This window comes from Pangasianodon hypophthalmus, chromosome 13 (assembly GCF_027358585.1).
Source record: "Pangasianodon hypophthalmus isolate fPanHyp1 chromosome 13, fPanHyp1.pri, whole genome shotgun sequence".
Classification (NCBI taxonomy): domain Eukaryota; kingdom Metazoa; phylum Chordata; class Actinopteri; order Siluriformes; family Pangasiidae; genus Pangasianodon; species Pangasianodon hypophthalmus.
Window position 1 is genome coordinate 1933264 of NC_069722.1, and position 16732 is coordinate 1949995.

A 16732-nucleotide genomic window follows, 5' to 3' on the forward strand; every position below is an offset into this window, starting at 1 on the left:
TTATTTTCTATTGTGATTTCATCTATTTTCCATTTTTCGGCATCCTTCTGCGCTGTTTGCAATCTTCACTTCTTTGCTCCTTCCTTCTCTGTTACAACTGAAAGGTAAAAAAAGAGAAAATTTTAAGAAAAAAATTAAGAAACAGGTATTGGAGAAAAAATTTTAAAAAGAGAGATAGACAAAAGGGCAGAGAAGGAAGAAGAGGAGAGAAGATTTGTCTTTTTGTTTGTTTTTTAAATTCGGGTCAGTTACCTCGGACCTCCAACTTGCACTCCACCTCGTCCTCGCCGAAGTCGTTGATGGCCTTGCACGTGTACATCCCTCCATCGAACAGGCTGGGCTTGCGGATGTTCAGAGTCAGGACTCCCTGGTTGTTCTGCATGAGGAACTTCGGGTCGCCACCGATTATTGTCTTGTTCTTCATCCAGATGATCTTGGGCTGGATGAGAGATAAGAGTTTTTCCTTTAAGCCACGAATATAACTGCAGCTCAAGGTCAGATAGATTAGATAGATAGATAGATAGATAGATAGATAAGTGGGTAGGTACACTACATGGCCAAAAGACACCTGACCATCACACCCATATGTGCTTATTGAACGTCCCATTGCAGATTTATTTCCCTGTGTGTTTGCTGTTATAATAAGCTCCACTCTTCTGGGAAGCTTTCCACTAGATGTTGGAGCGTGGCTGTGGGGATTTGTGTTCATTCAGCTACAAGAGCATTAGTGAGGTCAGGCGCTGATGTTGGGATGTTGAGGAGGTCTGGGGTTCAGTCGGTGTTCCAGTTCATCCCAAAGGTGTTCAGTGGGGTTGAGGTCAGGGCTCTGTGCAGGACACTCGAGTTCTTCCACTCCAACCTTCACGCACCATGTCTTCATGGAGCTCGCTTTGTGCACAGGAGCATTGTCATGCTGGAACAGGTTTGAGCCTCTCAGTTCCAGTGAAGGGAAACTGTAATGCTACAGCACACAGAGACGTTCTATACAATTGTGTGCTTCCAACTATGTGGTAAATGTTTGAGGAAGAACCACATAAGGGTGTGATGTTCAGGGGTGCACATACTTTTGGCCATATAGTGTAGATAGATAGATAGATAGATAGATGCACTTTATTGATCCCCAGTGCGTGTCTCACCTTGGGGAAGCCGCGGACGGCGCAGCTGATGGCTGCGTTGTAACCTGCAATGACACATCTGTCCACAAGGGGCGTGATGAACTTGGGGGAGCTGCTCATGTCCCTCTCTATAAATGGTTTTGTCTTATAGCGAAGACCTAGTGGGAATGAAGAGGATTTAAAAAAAAAAACTCTGTATATGGTAACATACATGTGATCGCCTCGTATTTAGAACTCGCTGATCAATTTTTGGACATTTTTAGGAGAAATTAGTGTAAATTTTTTCATTTTTCCCAAAATATTATTTATCCCTCTTTTGTTTTGAAATCTTTTTTGTTTTCTTCATAGTGATGGATGATGGATGGATGCTATTTTACTTTATATTTGATCAAGGGAGAGATGCTGTAAAGGCGTATAATTATTTTCAAGGATGAAAATTTGTTTGAATTTATTTGAACACTTTTCAGCAATGGCAATAATTTGTCAATATACGTTTTTATTTATTGTACTATTACTTCATTTGGAAGCAATGGTTAGTAGCTGTGCAAAGGTAAGGGTGCCAATATTTCTGCATTTGCATGCAGAGAATGCAACAATCATCAGAAGGAATAAAAAAAACTTGTCCATTCCTGGTTGGAACTCTACATATATCGTCTCGTAAGCATTCTAGCATTTGCTAAAGTCTCTGGTACAGTCAGCATTAACGTCTCCAAGAACCACCTACTTTTACAGGAGACGACCAATCACAGAGCTTTTCCTGTAGCGCATCAACAAACATGAGAATATGACACTTACGAAACACTAACTGCTTCAAAAAACTTTTAAAGACACTGTGAACGTTTTTATATCCAGTGACTTTATTATACTCTGAAAATTTCTGTAGACCAGCGCAAGAAAGTCCTGAGCCAATCAGATTGCAGCCTTAAAGATTCTGAAGCTTGAAGGCAGAAAAGAGTCTCTGAGGCAATCTGAGAGTAAAACAAATCTATTTTTAAGGGCATATAATCTTAGAATCCAATCCCATAATGCATCTGTACCTGTTTTGGAGATGACAGCTGTGTTCTTGCTAAGCCCCGCCTCCTCGCTCAGGCCGCAGATATTCTCGCTGTACACGCTGAACATGTACTCGTTCCCCATCACGAGGTCAGAGATGGTGCAGCTTGGCCGGCGGTTGTGTTCATACACCGTGAACCACTCCTACACTCACACACACACACACACACACACACACACACACACATTTATAACATGTGGCAGGTGGCGATTGGTCCTCCATGATTAACTGCAGGCTAGCGTCTAGTTCAGACTCCATATTTGTTTTACAAACGTCAGTCAATCAACTCTTAATTACCAAACACCTTCATTGCACATTTACATTTAGCCACGCCCACAAACGCCATAAAAGGCAAGGCTCACTGGGAGCTGGAAGCAACAAAATGGTGACTAAACAGTGAAAGAGCACTTCTTCCTAAACAAGGTGTGCACTAAACCTTCAGCTGTTTTGTGTGTGTTTGAGTGTGTGTGTGTGTGTGTGTGTGTGTGTGTGTGTGTGCTGTCCGTCCTGACCTTGGTCTTCATGTCAGCTTTCTGGATGGTGTACCCCGTGATCTCGCTGTTGCCGTTGTCTTTGGGCGGCTTCCACTCGAGAGCGGCGTTAAAACCCCACACATCAGTCACCGTGATGGCGATGGGTGGCCCGGGCTTCTCTGTGTGTTCACAAGGGGGCAGAAAATCATCAAGACATCATTACTAACAGCTAAACATACACACACACACACACACACACACACACACACACACACACACACACACTGTCCTCTGTTAAGCACACAGTTTGATGCAAGAGAGGGATTAAAGTGAGGAAGAGATAAAGAGATGTGAGCATGCGTAAAGAGCAATAACAGAGACAGGATGTAAAAAGGGAATGAAATAAAGAGAGGAATGCTGTGTGTGTGTGTGTGTGTGTGTGTGTGTGTGTGTGTGTTTTAGAGGCCGACAGCGTTTGGCATTAATCTTGGCCCCGGATGCAGGATGCTGGCACCACGCTGTGACTAAGTGGCTCATCAGGGTTGTTTCCGAGCCCTCATTAGCTCACTCCCTAGGGCGAATTCAGACTTAGGGTCCCTTAATCTTGTCCTAATCCCACCTCATTCCCTTGATATTCCCAAAGACTCCCTGATGAATAATCCCGAATCTGTGGAATAGGCGTGTTACGGTGTCATGGTTAATCATGGTGTGTGATTGGACAGATATCTCACTGCTGACTTTTTCAAAACACTGAATAAAATGCATTTCTGTCTTTTTTTTTGGTTCAGCACGCTGCCTTTCCTATCGTTCATCTTATAATGACAGCATTATAAATACTGACATTAACAGTAAAAGATCTGATGGTTGTTGCTCTGGATTAAGCCGAACTGGATCCGTTTAACATGTTGAGGTGGGGTAATGTAATTATTAATGAAGTATCTCTGAGATTTTAATCCTAATCCATCATATCAGTAATGGTTTTTTTTTTTAACTTTTTTATTTCTTCTATAAAATGACCAGTAGAAACTGAAATGTTGGTAAAGACTGCGTTATATCCTATGGAAACAGAGATTTCACTTTTTTTTTTCAGTATAAAGACAATCCAAGAAGTGCTCGCTCTTTTCTTTTAGCTTTCCGCTCCCTTTTGCTTTTTGTTCTGTATACAAGATATTTTTGTACAAAGATGATGTAGTATCTTTAATTTTCACCTCTGGCTTGTGTGTTTTTAAATTTGAGTGATTAATACGGTGGACGCTTAAATCAGGACGACTTTTTATTTATTCTGCAGTTACATTACGACAGTAGACGCAAACTCCTACAGAACACTCCGGTTCAATTTTCAAAAGTTAGGAAACTAACTAGCTAACATTAGCTAACTAGTTTAGTTCCATAGCTAATCACAAGAAACTATTTTACAAATCATATCCTTACTATAATAAATTTGTTTAGTTGAAATCATTTTCTTTCAGATGCTTACACATAGCAAGAGAATTGTTTTTTTTGATATACTACTCTTAAAGGTTCTTCAGTTTGTTCCTTCTCTATGCAGAAACGATTCCAAGTAAAATCTCTCCAAAAAGCTAGAACCATTACCCATCCAAAGAATCCTGTTGCCATGGCAACAGCTACGTAATTTGTGTACACCGTCTATGAATGCAGCATTATGGTAGGGTGCCTACAAACCACTAGCCAAACTAGCTAGCATTAGCTAACATTAGGGAACTAAACTTTATTTAGCTAAAGTTAGGGAACTAACTAGCTAACATTTGCTAACTAGTTTAGTTCCATAGCTAATCACCAGACATTATTTTACAAATCATATCCTTATTATAATAAATTTGTCAATTTGTAGTTGTAGTTGAAATCATTTTCTTTCAGATGCTTACACATAGCAAGAGAATTGTTTTTTGATATACTACTCTTAAAGGTTCTTCAGTTTCAATTCCAAGTCAAATCTCTCCAAAAAGCTAGAATCGTTACCCATCCAAAGAATCCTCGAGCAACCCTGCTGTTGCCATGGCAACATTTATGTAATTTGTGTACACCATCTACGTCATGTGAATGCAGCATTACAGTAGCATCCCTATAAGCCACTACCCAAACTTTCAAAAGTTATCTAAATAGTTTATTTAGCTAGTGAGTTTATTTAGCTAGCTAATCACTAGGAACGGCTTTACGAATCATACCCTACTATAAAATAAATACGCTGAAGATTTATTATGTAACTTAATATAAGTAGCATTTTGGCATAATTGCTAACAAGCCACTAGCCAAACTTTTAATAAAGCCCATGACGACTAGACTAGCACTTTTGATTACCTTAATGGATAACATTTTTATTTGTTTTGTTTGTTTGTTTGCTGTTGTTTGTTTGTTGTTTTCTGGAGGTGATCCCATTTAAACTTTTACAAGGCTAAATGTCGCAAGTCGTTTGCCTCATAGGTTTTGCTACAATCTCTAAAAAGAAGAGGAGACATGATTTATGATGTCGTGAGTTTGTGCGGGATTAGCTACCATAGATCTTAAAAAAAAAAAAAAAAAAAAAAAAAAAAAAGTTTAATCAAAAATCTTTAGTTTTCAGACATTTTCTTAATAAAAATCACATTTCTGACAGAAAGGCAGCAGATTTGCAACACGGCTACACTCGTGATTAGAGACATACTAGCATAACATTAAGTGACTAGCAAGCACCAAGCTTCTTAGCCAGCTAGCTACCGGGCTTCTTACTGAAAATTTATTTTCTGTTTAATGTTTCTAGGCTGAAAACACTTCCTGGACCTTTTCTAAAAGTGTTTATTGTTTTTCGGAGAAGCTAGTTTTAGCAGTTATCACTAGTTTTTGGAGTACCATCAAATAAACAAATAAAATAATTCATTAAAAAATCCAATGTTTAAGCCATAGTCCTTTTTAAGCCCCTAGGGGTGAGTGTGTGATTATTTAAGCATGAAGTTTGCACAAGGCTAAATTACTTTCATTGCATGCTAGCTGCATTAGCCTTAGAGCTGTAAAGCTAAAGAAGCAGATGTTGGACATTGGACAGTGTATCTTGGCTGATTGACTACATTTTGGGTAAACTCACCTACAATCTGGATCTCGATGGTGGCTTTGTCCTCCATGTTCTCGATCTGGACAGAGAGTGTGTATTTTCCTGAGTGTTCTCGGGTGGCGCTCCTGATGAACAGGATGGTGTCCACCTCAGTGGTGCGGATGTTAACCAGTTTTGGATCCAACGGAGCGTCGTCCTTAAACCACGTCACTACAGGACGAGGCTTTCCCTGACATACAGAACAGTTTCAGTTACTGCAGGAGTACTTCTGCTGGACCTGATAATCACCTTCGACAGTCTCACAGTCAGTCAAGGACACAGCTATAAATCGTGGCATGATTTTACACAACAGACTTCTCTGATCATATCACATCAGCCACCAGATCCTGCAGAATTCTTCTTCAGAACATCAGAAAAATCCGACATTTTCTGATGACAGAATCTCAGCATTATAGAAGCTCTCGTTATTTAGACTGTCTTTAGACTTGTCAAGTCATTTCTAGGACAAATTGGATGAGATTGTGTACATTAAGCATTGAAGTTTTATGGATATAATTGTACACAACCCTTAAGCATAGCAGATTTACCAATTTTGTGACCTCAGTTAAGATTCTCAGGGTCACTTCAAAGAGTTTGAAGCAGCATGTTTCTTTCATTAGGATAGGATAGATAGACCTTTATTGTCATTGTAATGCACATGTACAGTACAAAGAAATTGGATGGCTATCCTTGGCTGGTGCAAATAGTGCAAATAGCTTAAAAATACTGTTAAAAATAAATAAAATGCAACCAAGCTAAAAATACTCCCACACTTAAAATACACAGATAATACACATGCACATCCAAAATACACATCCATATTTACAACGCCCCACATTATTGCACAGTTATTGCCGTTCAAGTTCAAGTGTTCATGTTTAGTGCCACGATGGCTCTTACATAAAAACTGTTTATGAATCTGTTGGTTCAGGATTTTATTGTCCTGAACCGCCTTCCAGAGGGCAACAGTTCAAAAAGGTGATGACCAGGATGTGTGATGTCCTAGAGGATGCTGCAAGCTCTTTTGAGGCAGCGTGATCTGTAAATATCCTCAAGGGAGGGGAGAGATTGGCCAGTTAGTTTTTCCGCAGTGGAGATGACCCTTTGGAGTGCTTTCTTCTGAGCTGCTGCACACTTTCAATAGAGCACTGGTAGAAGGTCACCAGTAATCTGTCATCCAAGTTGTTCTTCTTCAGTAATCTGTCATCCAAGTTGTTCTTCTTCAGTAATCTGTCATTCAAGTTGTTCTTCTTCAGTAACCTCAGAAAAATGCAAAATAACAGGGTGCATTGGATCAAGTTCTATTTTATAAGCTGCTGAATAATGAGGGTGGAAGATATAGTGTTAAATTAAAAATAAGCTGCTTCTTCAGTTAGCATTTTCTATCCCCCAGTATTTTTGCAGGTTTGAAGTCAAGAGCTTGCGTTTAAAGGTGGTGGTCTAAATGCTATAAAAAAACAGACTTGGATGCTTCTAGGGCTGTAGTCAAGACTGCCAATGTTAAGTCCAAGACAAGTCCAACTCCAGAGAGGTCGAGTCAAGAACGTGTCTTAAGGGGGCTGAGGCCAACCCCCTTAAGATCGAGTCAAGATCGTGACTGAAATTCATCAAATCATTTCAAAGGCCAAGACTTTACTTCAGGAGTTGGCTTCATCCGTGCACTGCTCCAATGTTCAATGTCCACGTGAAAAGAAAAGACAACATGAGCATTATTTTTTACAAATTCTCAGTCAAGACCGAGACCATATTCAGGAAGTCCAATGGCCAAGACCAAGACAAGTCCACAGGAAAATCAATACAGAACATTAGCATTTAGCTGCTTCTTTATTGTTTGCCTTGCTGTTGCCCCTACTGTAGAGAAGGCTCAGCACAGGAAGTGATGTAATCGACTAACCTGAAAGGGAATGACGAGGTTGACCTTCTCCCCAACCTTCCTGATGAACTTAGTCCTTAACTGACGAGGCAGACGGATCCTGGGGTTCTCTGAGAGAGAGATACAGTTGTATATAATAACATGAAAAGAAAAATAATAGACACTGAGAGAGAGAGAGAGAGAGAGAGAGAGAGAGAGAGACTCCCTCACCAGTGATCTCCCGGATGGTGACTCCTTGTTTGATCTCGGCCGGTGGGCTTTGGCCCGCGATGTTCACCGCTTTCACTCTGAACAGGTATTTCTCTCCAATCTGCAGCCCTCGAACACGATAACTGATCTTATCCACGGGGGTCTCGTTGGCCTGCACCCACTCGCTCCCTGAAAAACACACACATACAAAATAAAAGCCCCATTTTAAAAATAGTCATGAATAAATTTCAAATAACTGCAATTTAATACAGTGTATAAATACACAAAATAACAATTACAAATGTCTTTATGTCTCTACAACAGACTTGTGTGCAAATCTCACACACAGACACATTTTAAAATAAATTAAAAGAAACTTAAAACATAATAGAATGAAAGATGATTTTTTTTTTTAAAAAATGACCAAATAAAAGATAAAGAAAATAAATATAAACAAACAAATATACAGAAAAATATGTAATAATGAAGAAACAAATAAAAAGGTATAAAAACATGAATCAAAATAAAAAGTCACAAAAAAGAAAATAAAACATTTCAAATAAGTACAATAAATGCTACTATTAATAATAATAATAATAATAGTAAGAAGAAGAAAAAGAATGATGAAATACTGAATAATATCAAAACAAATCATTCTAAATAGTTTTAGAAATTAAATTATATAAATATATCACACAAACACACACAAAACAACACCAATAAATGAAAAACAAACAAATGAACAAATTAAATAAATAAATAAATAGTCCACAATAACAAATATATAAGTGCTAAGAAATATGTATTTAGTTCTAAAGCATTTCCATAATAAATAGCAATTGTCTCACATACACACACACACACACACAAGCACACACAAGTAAATATGGCTGCCATCCAATAACCACAGGGCATGTAGTCAGGGTGACCTTCCTCTTAGTACAGTAGCATGCTAATTTGCTAATTAGTCGCTGTTAGCAGTCTCAGTAGCAGATGCTTTGAGATCCACAGGGAATTCTGAACACCGGGAACTTTAACCCTGTTAACCTTCACTTCCTGGTCCTCACCTCCTTCGATGCAGTACTCGATGATGTACCCGTCCACACCACCAGCACCAATCCTCTCCGGAGGACGCCACTTCAGTGCACACGTGTTGTCTGTGATGTCATCGACCGTCAGCCGAGTCGGCTCGCTCGTCGGGGCTGCGAGACAGACAGCGAGAGAGATAAGATAGAGAAACACTCTAGTAATACACTCGACCAAAAATAGAAGTCTCATTATTCCCACTAATGTAAAATTCCAATTTAAAGTTAAGTAAAATAATTTAACAATAAAAAAATTAGGCTGTGCTGGATCAAGTGCTATTCTATTTGCTGCTCTATAATGAGTGTGGAAGCCATTTTGTTAAATTAAACAATACTAGACTTCTATTAGACTTATTTCAGCATTCGCCATCTTATTTATACAATCATTGTGTTTTTATTTTTTATTTTTATCTTACGTTGTATTATATTTGGCAGGACACTATTTAATTCTTCAGTCTGCATTTTCTATCCCTGAAAAATATCAGGTTTTAAAGACGCTCAGGTGTTAAATACGTTGGTCTAGATGATAATAAATAATAAATATTAACATAACTTTTGGACTTAAGCTGAATTGATTCTATGCAAATATTTTAAATGTTAACATTTAAGTCTGTAATGTAGCTTTTAATAGCTACCTGAACTCTATCCTGAACGCGTTCACTGTTGTGTTATTACACTGTATGGTTAAATCTCCACACGCACCAATAGGCATGAAGGGTTTAGAGATGGCGCTGGGCTGGGAGACCCCGATCCCGTTAACGGCGAATATCCTCATCTCGTACACCACGCCCTCGATCATCTTCTTTGCTTCATACACGGTCGACTCGTAGATATCGAAGTTCAGCTTGGTCCACCTGGATGAGCCTTTCTTCCGCCTCTCCATCAGATAGCCTGGAGACAATAATAAAGCAACTATGATAAAGATCATTATACCACAGCGCTGTAGAATTCTGGATTCTGATTGGTCAGATGGTGGGGATTAATTTTCTATAACAGCAGGTCTGACAGTAGCGCAGCTGCAAATCACAGGAATACATTAATGCACTCGTTCTAATTAATGTTATTGTTTCTATAGTAACAGCTCATTCATAGGGAATTGTACAGTGGACTCTCTACATAAAGAGATTTTTTAAAAATGGTTGATATGGTGATGTTTTCTGTAAGGAGGCATTTAATTAGCATTTATGGTCGTATCAATGGTAAAGCTTAAAGTTTTGTGACATCTTCAGACACGTTTATGGTTTGCAGTTTCTTGGTAGCATGACAAGATACGGTTTTTCTGTAGCTTTGTAAAAGAAAGGCTGGTGAGGGAACGAATGTTTATAGCTGAACAGAAACTAACTTCACAACATTACATTTTAAACAAATTAAATATATGATGATCTTTTTAGAAATAAAAAAGGTTAATCATTGTGAAACAGATGTGCTATAAGAGGAATAAAACACTAATGGACATGCTGTTGTAGGAAAATAATCAACTTTTGGATGGTTACAGCAACTCCACTTGTTTGCGTATTAGATCTTGCCTTTAACTAGTGAACCGCCATCAAATTTGGGCGCATCCCAGGTGACGGAGGCCGTGTCCTCACCCACGCCTGTACAGCGCACGTTCTCTGGTGGATCAGGAACATCTGAACACAGAAAAACATGAAAGAAAGAAAGAAAGAAAGGTGTAACTGTAGGAATACATAAAGCTGTAGAACGGAGTGAGAAAAAGACTAAAATGATAAAAGAGTGTGAGGTGTAAGACAGTGTCTCTCTCCCTCTCTCTCTCCCTCTCTCCCTCTCTCTCTCTCTCTCTCTCACTCTCTCTCACCCACGATCTTGATGGTGATCTGGGCCTTGTCCTCTCCTGCAGGATTGGTGACGGTGATGGTATAAAGTCCTTCATCTGATCTCTCCGCTCCCTCAATCACAAAACTGCTCAGGTTCTTCCTGCTATCCACACGCACTCGTCCCTCAGAGGCTGTTATCTCCTGTTTATGCACACACACACACACACACATTATCTCAGACCTATCTCAGGTTATTACCTCATCTCATTTAAAATGTATCTTAGTTATAATATATGCATGTTACTACATCAAGCATACAATCACACCAGCTACTTTACGTAGTTTTACTGAAAATCTCCCAGATCAGTTCGCCGTCTGACCCCACAGAATTCGATCACACTACTGACTGCTTAGAGGCAATGTCCTGTTACACTTTAGATAATATAGGCAAAACTAGCACCCTGGTATAACAATCACACACACACACACACACACACACACACACCTTAAAACAGACCACTTGAAAGTTAGGACGTAGATGTCAAACTAAACTGGTTGTATTCAAAATTCATGGAAGGAGAGACTTCTTAACTATCGAAAGGCTCTTAATGCTGCAAGATCAAAATATCTCTCAACCCTAATAGAAGATAACAAAAATAATCCTAGATTCTTATTTAATACAATAGCAAGGTTAACTAGGAACAAGACCACCACAGAAGCACAAAAGCCAACAGTATGTAATGCGATGACTTTATGATTTTATCAATGACAAAATCGAAAATATCAGGCAAAGAAAATTCAAGTATTAACTTAAAGTCAGACAATTTGATTACTAACTATGTGGATGATAATATAACCAGATCAATTCAGTGATTAGAATGCTTTTCTCCCCTCCGATAGACCAAACTAATTTCACTAATTTCCTCTTCAAAATCAACTCATGTACTAGATCCCTTACCTACACATTTCCTCAAACAGATACTCACAGAAGCTATCAAACCCGTATTAAAAATAATTAATTCTTCCCTCAGCACTGGCTATATACCTAAAGCCTTTAAACTAGCAGTTTAATCCCCTGATTAATAAACCTGGCCTTGACCCCTGTCAGCTGTCCAACTATAGGCCAATATCAAACCCCCCCTTTATATCCAAGATCCTAGAAAAGGTTGTAGCACAGCAGTTATGCTCGTACCCACATAGGAATAACATTCATGAGATTTATCAGTCAGGATTTAGGCCTCATCACAGTACTGAGACAGCGCTGGTTAAAGTAGTAAATGACCGAATACTGGCCTATGAGCAGGGTTGTGTCTTCTTGTTTGTGTTGCTTGATCTTAGTGCAGCTTTTGGTTCCACAGATCATAACATTCTTCTAGATAGACTAGAAAATGTTGGAGTTAAGGGAACAGTCGTCTCCTGGCTCAGGTCTTATTTGACTGATCGCTATCAGTTTGTAGATGTAAATGACTTCTTTATATATACTAAAGCTTAGGCCAACTGCTTTTTTCTCTATATTTTCTTTAGCTAGAGATAGATAGATAGATAGATAGATAGATAGATAGATAGATAGCATATGAACTAAATAAATTATATTGATAGATAGATAGATAGACAGAGAGATGGCTAGCATATGAACTAAGGAAATTATGTTGAAGAAAGAAAGTAAAATAGATAGATAGATAGCATTTGAGCTTAGGAAATGATGTTGAAGAAAGATAGATAGATAGATAGATAGTATATGAACTAAGGAAATTATGTTGAAGAAAGTAAAATAGATAGATAGATAGATAGCATATGAACTAAGGAAATTATGTTGAAGAAAGAAAGTAAAATAGATAGATAGATAGATAGATAGATAGATGGATAGGTAGAAGCATATGAACTAAAGAAATTATGTTAAAGAAAGAAAGAAAGAGCGTTCTTAGTTTACACTTCAGACTGTCGAGTTCCTTACAGCAACAACTAAAAACGAATAATAAATAATGAATGTTCGGTGGTTCTCACAATGTCTCCTTTCTTCCAGCAGACGATGGGCGCTGGTTCTCCTGTGATCTCCACATCCAGACGCAGTTTATTCCCCGCCACCACGATGATGGTGTTGCTGTTCGCCATGCTGCCCGTGGTGTCCAGGTGGATTTTCGGAGGATCTGGATGGAAAGTGAAGAAGAATGAAGGAAAACACAGGAAATTTACAGCAAGGTCCTAAAATCCACCTCACGAACTGTTCTATTAATTTATAGAAAAAAAATATTATTATTAATAATAATAATAATAATAATAATAATAATTTGCAATTCTTTTAATAATTGTATTTTGCATTTTGTTCTAGAAATTCTGCAGATTGCATAATCGTTAAGGCAAAAGCACAAAACCAGGAAACATGCACAATCCTCTTTAGGCTCTCTTAATACATTAGCTTGTTCTTTTGCATGTGTTATCAGTCTGGGGGTGGAGCTAATTTCAGGGCCAGAAAAAATGTAAAGCCTCAAAAAGGAAACTAGACTGATCCACTGCATGGTAAACTGCGACTTAGAAATTTTTCTACAGTAATTTTCTGTAGAAATTTTCTTTCTATAGAAAATAAATTACAATGGTATGGTTTTTCTCTGAAATTCTATTATTTCTAGTTTATAAACACTTTTTAAAATTACAGACTGCACCTTTAATTAAATATTATACTGTATATAAAAAATAATAAAGGACAAACAAAAGAGATACTCACCCTGACGAGGAACATATTCAATCTTGATTTCTGTGGGAAATAAATCAGATAATTTAAATCAACTAACTCAGCATGGTTGAACACTATTTTGTGTATGTGTGTGTGTGTGTGTGTGTGTGTGTGTGTGTGTGTGTGTGTGTACTACCTAAGAAGTTGAGTTTGGCTGAAAGGGAGATCGCGTGGCCATCAGGGACGAAGGTGTAGTCTCCTGCATCCTCCGGCTTCACGTCATCAATCGTCAACTTGTGGATCCTGAGTGACCCCCACCACAAGATCCCGTGTTACCATAGCAACAGCATCCTACACGACCTCACAGTGACCTCGGACCACTAGTGTCAGTTTCCGTGTTAACAATGGCCTCAGTAAATATGTTTGATTGCATTGCTATAACTTACTACATGTTAAGTGCATGTGTTGGTTGTGTTCAAAATATTTACTATATAATAATCCACACCTTTATTCATTATATAGGCCACATAAACACCATCAATAACATCCTAATGTCATCAGTCCACTGTGGGTTTGTCCCGATCTACACACTGTTCACTATTAAGCCTGCCTAAACACCATCACTGTCCAGTGTCTCACTGTTATTCGTTGAATGTGTCCCAATCCACATCTTATTCACTTATATGGACCACTAAGAACTTCTCACCATCATGAGTCCGGTGTGGGCGTGTCCCAATCCACACCATTATTAACCACATAAGCCAAATAAACACTTCTCACCATCACACAGTATACAGCCTGCATACACATTAACAAACTGCACAATGGACTTTTCTCAATCCACACCATTATTCACTATATAGGACACTTAAACACCAGTCTCGTTATCAGCCCCCTACACTTGGACGTGTCCCAATCCACACTGTACAATCTATACTCTATGACACAGTGCATTATGGGTATTCTGTATCTGTAACACTATGTTGCTTGCATATATGCATTATGGGAATTTTGGACACACTAGTTCTGTGTGTGTGTGTGTGTGTGTGGTTTACCTGCCGACGTGTGTCATTTTGATGCGTTTACTCGGAATAACCTCCACTCCATCCTTAAACCATTTCCCCGTGACTTTCTCATCAGAAACCTCGCATTTAAACACGGCCTGCTCAGCGGCCTTCACCGTCAGATCAGCGATACTCTGCAGCACCTCCAGCTCCTTATCTGAGACACACACACACACACACACACACACAGGAAACTCTGTTACTCTGCATAGTAATATTTATAATTAACACGTTATGTCAAATGGCATCCAAGATTGATTTTATAATGAGATTCTGACGGTTTCCTACAATTACCCACAATGCAATTCAGCTACCTGCTGGTAGAGGTGCAGTGGGATCTACCCAAAGAGAGTGATGCAGCAGCACTTTAGCCCTTCAGTCTGTCCAGCTTTGTGACCTTCTCATCTGTACACTCTTCTCAAACAGACGAGCTTCCAACTTTCATGCTAATACTGTCATCGCACTCGTCATCTACCTACATCGCTAACTAGCCGAGTCGAGCCTCCTAGCTTCATATAGCTGCATTGCATTCTGGGAGTTCACTGTTTGCTCTGACATCTCCATTATTCTACGATAGAGTTCTCATTAATATGATGTTCAACGATGCTGAAAAATGGTGAGTGAGAAATGAAGTTCTTGCTGTTTTGTTTTTAGAGACTTACAGCAAAACCTGATTGTTATCCCTCACGCCTGAGAGCTTTGAAATGTTCGTTTCCTGTTAAACTCCATTGTAACTGTGCTAGCAATAACAACAACAATAACAATAACAATAACGATGTAACCCTGTGAGGATGAAAAATACGGACACAGAAAAGGAATGAAGAATCAAACGTTAAATCACAAAAAAGTTCAGTGAATTTTTTACGAAAAAGAAGTCAAAATGCAAATAAATGTGCATAGTAACATTTCTGTTACTGACTAAACAAATGATTTTAGAAATACCTTCCACCTCCAGCTCTCCCTTCGACTCCCCCCCGTTGGTGTAGACGTAGTACGTTCCGATGTCCTCCTTTGTAGCCTCGTTGATGATCAGCCAGTGTTTCTTCCCTTCCTTCTTAATTCGATACTTTCCATCCCGACTCAATTCCACTCCATCCTTCATCCTTAAAAAAAAAATAACACAGACAGATGTACAGAGAAGTAAAAATGAAGGATAACAACATTGGGTGCGTTCTGAGACACAACAGACACAACAACGTCTGTTTGAGTTCGTCTGTTTGAGACATATGCAGAAGTAAAACTTGAGGAAAAAACAGAGTCTTATGAGTTCGGAGAGACATACGAAGTAAAAATTAAGGAACGCAACATGGGACGAGTTAGGAGAGATGTACAGAGAAGTAGAAATTGAGAAAAATAATGTCTGGTGAGTTTAGATAGATGTACAAAGAAGTAAAACTGAAGGAAAACAATGTTATGTGAGTTCAGAGAGATGTACAGAGTAACACATACACAACAAAGGTATACACAATACACATAAACACAGACACAGCAAACACCAAACAAATTTAAAACACAGACACAACAAACACAAAGGGTCTCAAAAATAGACAAAACAAACACAGACACAATAAACAGAGACACAGCAAACACAAAAACAGACACAACAAACATAAAATGTCTCAAAAAATAGACACGAAAAACACAAACACAAAAAAAAGGGTTCAAAAATAGACACGACAAACACAAGAGGTCTCAAAAATAGTCACAACAGATACACAACATACAGAGACACAACAAGCAAAACAAGTCTCAAAAATACACACTACAAAAACAGACACAGAAAACACAAAAACAGACACAGAAAACACAAAATGTCTCAAAAATAGCCACAATCAACATGGAAAAGTCTTAAACACAGACACAAAAATGAAGAAAAAATAACTTTGGATGAGTTCGGAGAGACATAAACAGAATTAAAAATAAAACAATACACAATTAGAGGAATCACGAGACCAACTAAAGTACAATATTTTCATTATCATATCCCGTAAAATGGCCTGTAGTGCATGGGGAACAAACTTGATGTCATGCTTCAAAGACCGTTAATCCATGTTTGAGGTGAAAACCTCTGAGATCCCAGTCTCAAGGTCTTTCACATTTTCAAAATAGGTTACGATCATAGAAATTTTCTAGCATGTCCCAGGGCAAAACGCACAACTCCGTCAGCAGGGGACGCTGAAGTGCTGTTTTACAATAGTGCAAATAAAATTTAAAAATAAAAAAAATCTCACCATATAACGCTGGCTCCTTCTTCGGACACTTCCACCTCGAACTCCACTTTGTCCCCCACCACGACGTGGATGTCATCCAGCAGCTTGGTGATGGTGACCGGAGGCTCTACACACACA

The 16732-nt window shown here is 38.7% G+C and overlaps 1 protein-coding gene across 3 annotated transcripts in view; it reads right to left on the reverse strand.

The window, feature by feature from the left end:
• The window catches only part of mybpc2a (myosin binding protein Ca), a 43599-nt gene that overhangs the window by 299 nt on the left and 26568 nt on the right, over positions 1-16732 (reverse strand). For all 3 annotated transcript variants that reach the window (XM_034310227.2, XM_034310229.2, XM_034310228.2), the window contains 18 exons: positions 16616-16721; positions 15327-15487; positions 14376-14541; positions 13517-13623; positions 13372-13401; positions 12654-12796; positions 10691-10850; positions 10401-10505; positions 9577-9765; positions 8857-8991; positions 7811-7978; positions 7622-7710; positions 5722-5917; positions 2682-2821; positions 2153-2312; positions 1137-1273; positions 253-439; positions 1-97 (listed from right to left, as the gene is read on the reverse strand). The exon at positions 1-97 is cut by the window's left edge and continues 299 nt beyond it. In XM_034310227.2, coding sequence (XP_034166118.2) covers positions 66-97; positions 253-439; positions 1137-1273; positions 2153-2312; positions 2682-2821; positions 5722-5917; positions 7622-7710; positions 7811-7978; positions 8857-8991; positions 9577-9765; positions 10401-10505; positions 10691-10850; positions 12654-12796; positions 13372-13401; positions 13517-13623; positions 14376-14541; positions 15327-15487; positions 16616-16721 — 2411 coding nt within the window. In that variant the 3' untranslated portion in view covers positions 1-65. The remainder of the gene's footprint in view (positions 98-252; positions 440-1136; positions 1274-2152; positions 2313-2681; positions 2822-5721; positions 5918-7621; positions 7711-7810; positions 7979-8856; positions 8992-9576; positions 9766-10400; positions 10506-10690; positions 10851-12653; positions 12797-13371; positions 13402-13516; positions 13624-14375; positions 14542-15326; positions 15488-16615; positions 16722-16732) is intronic.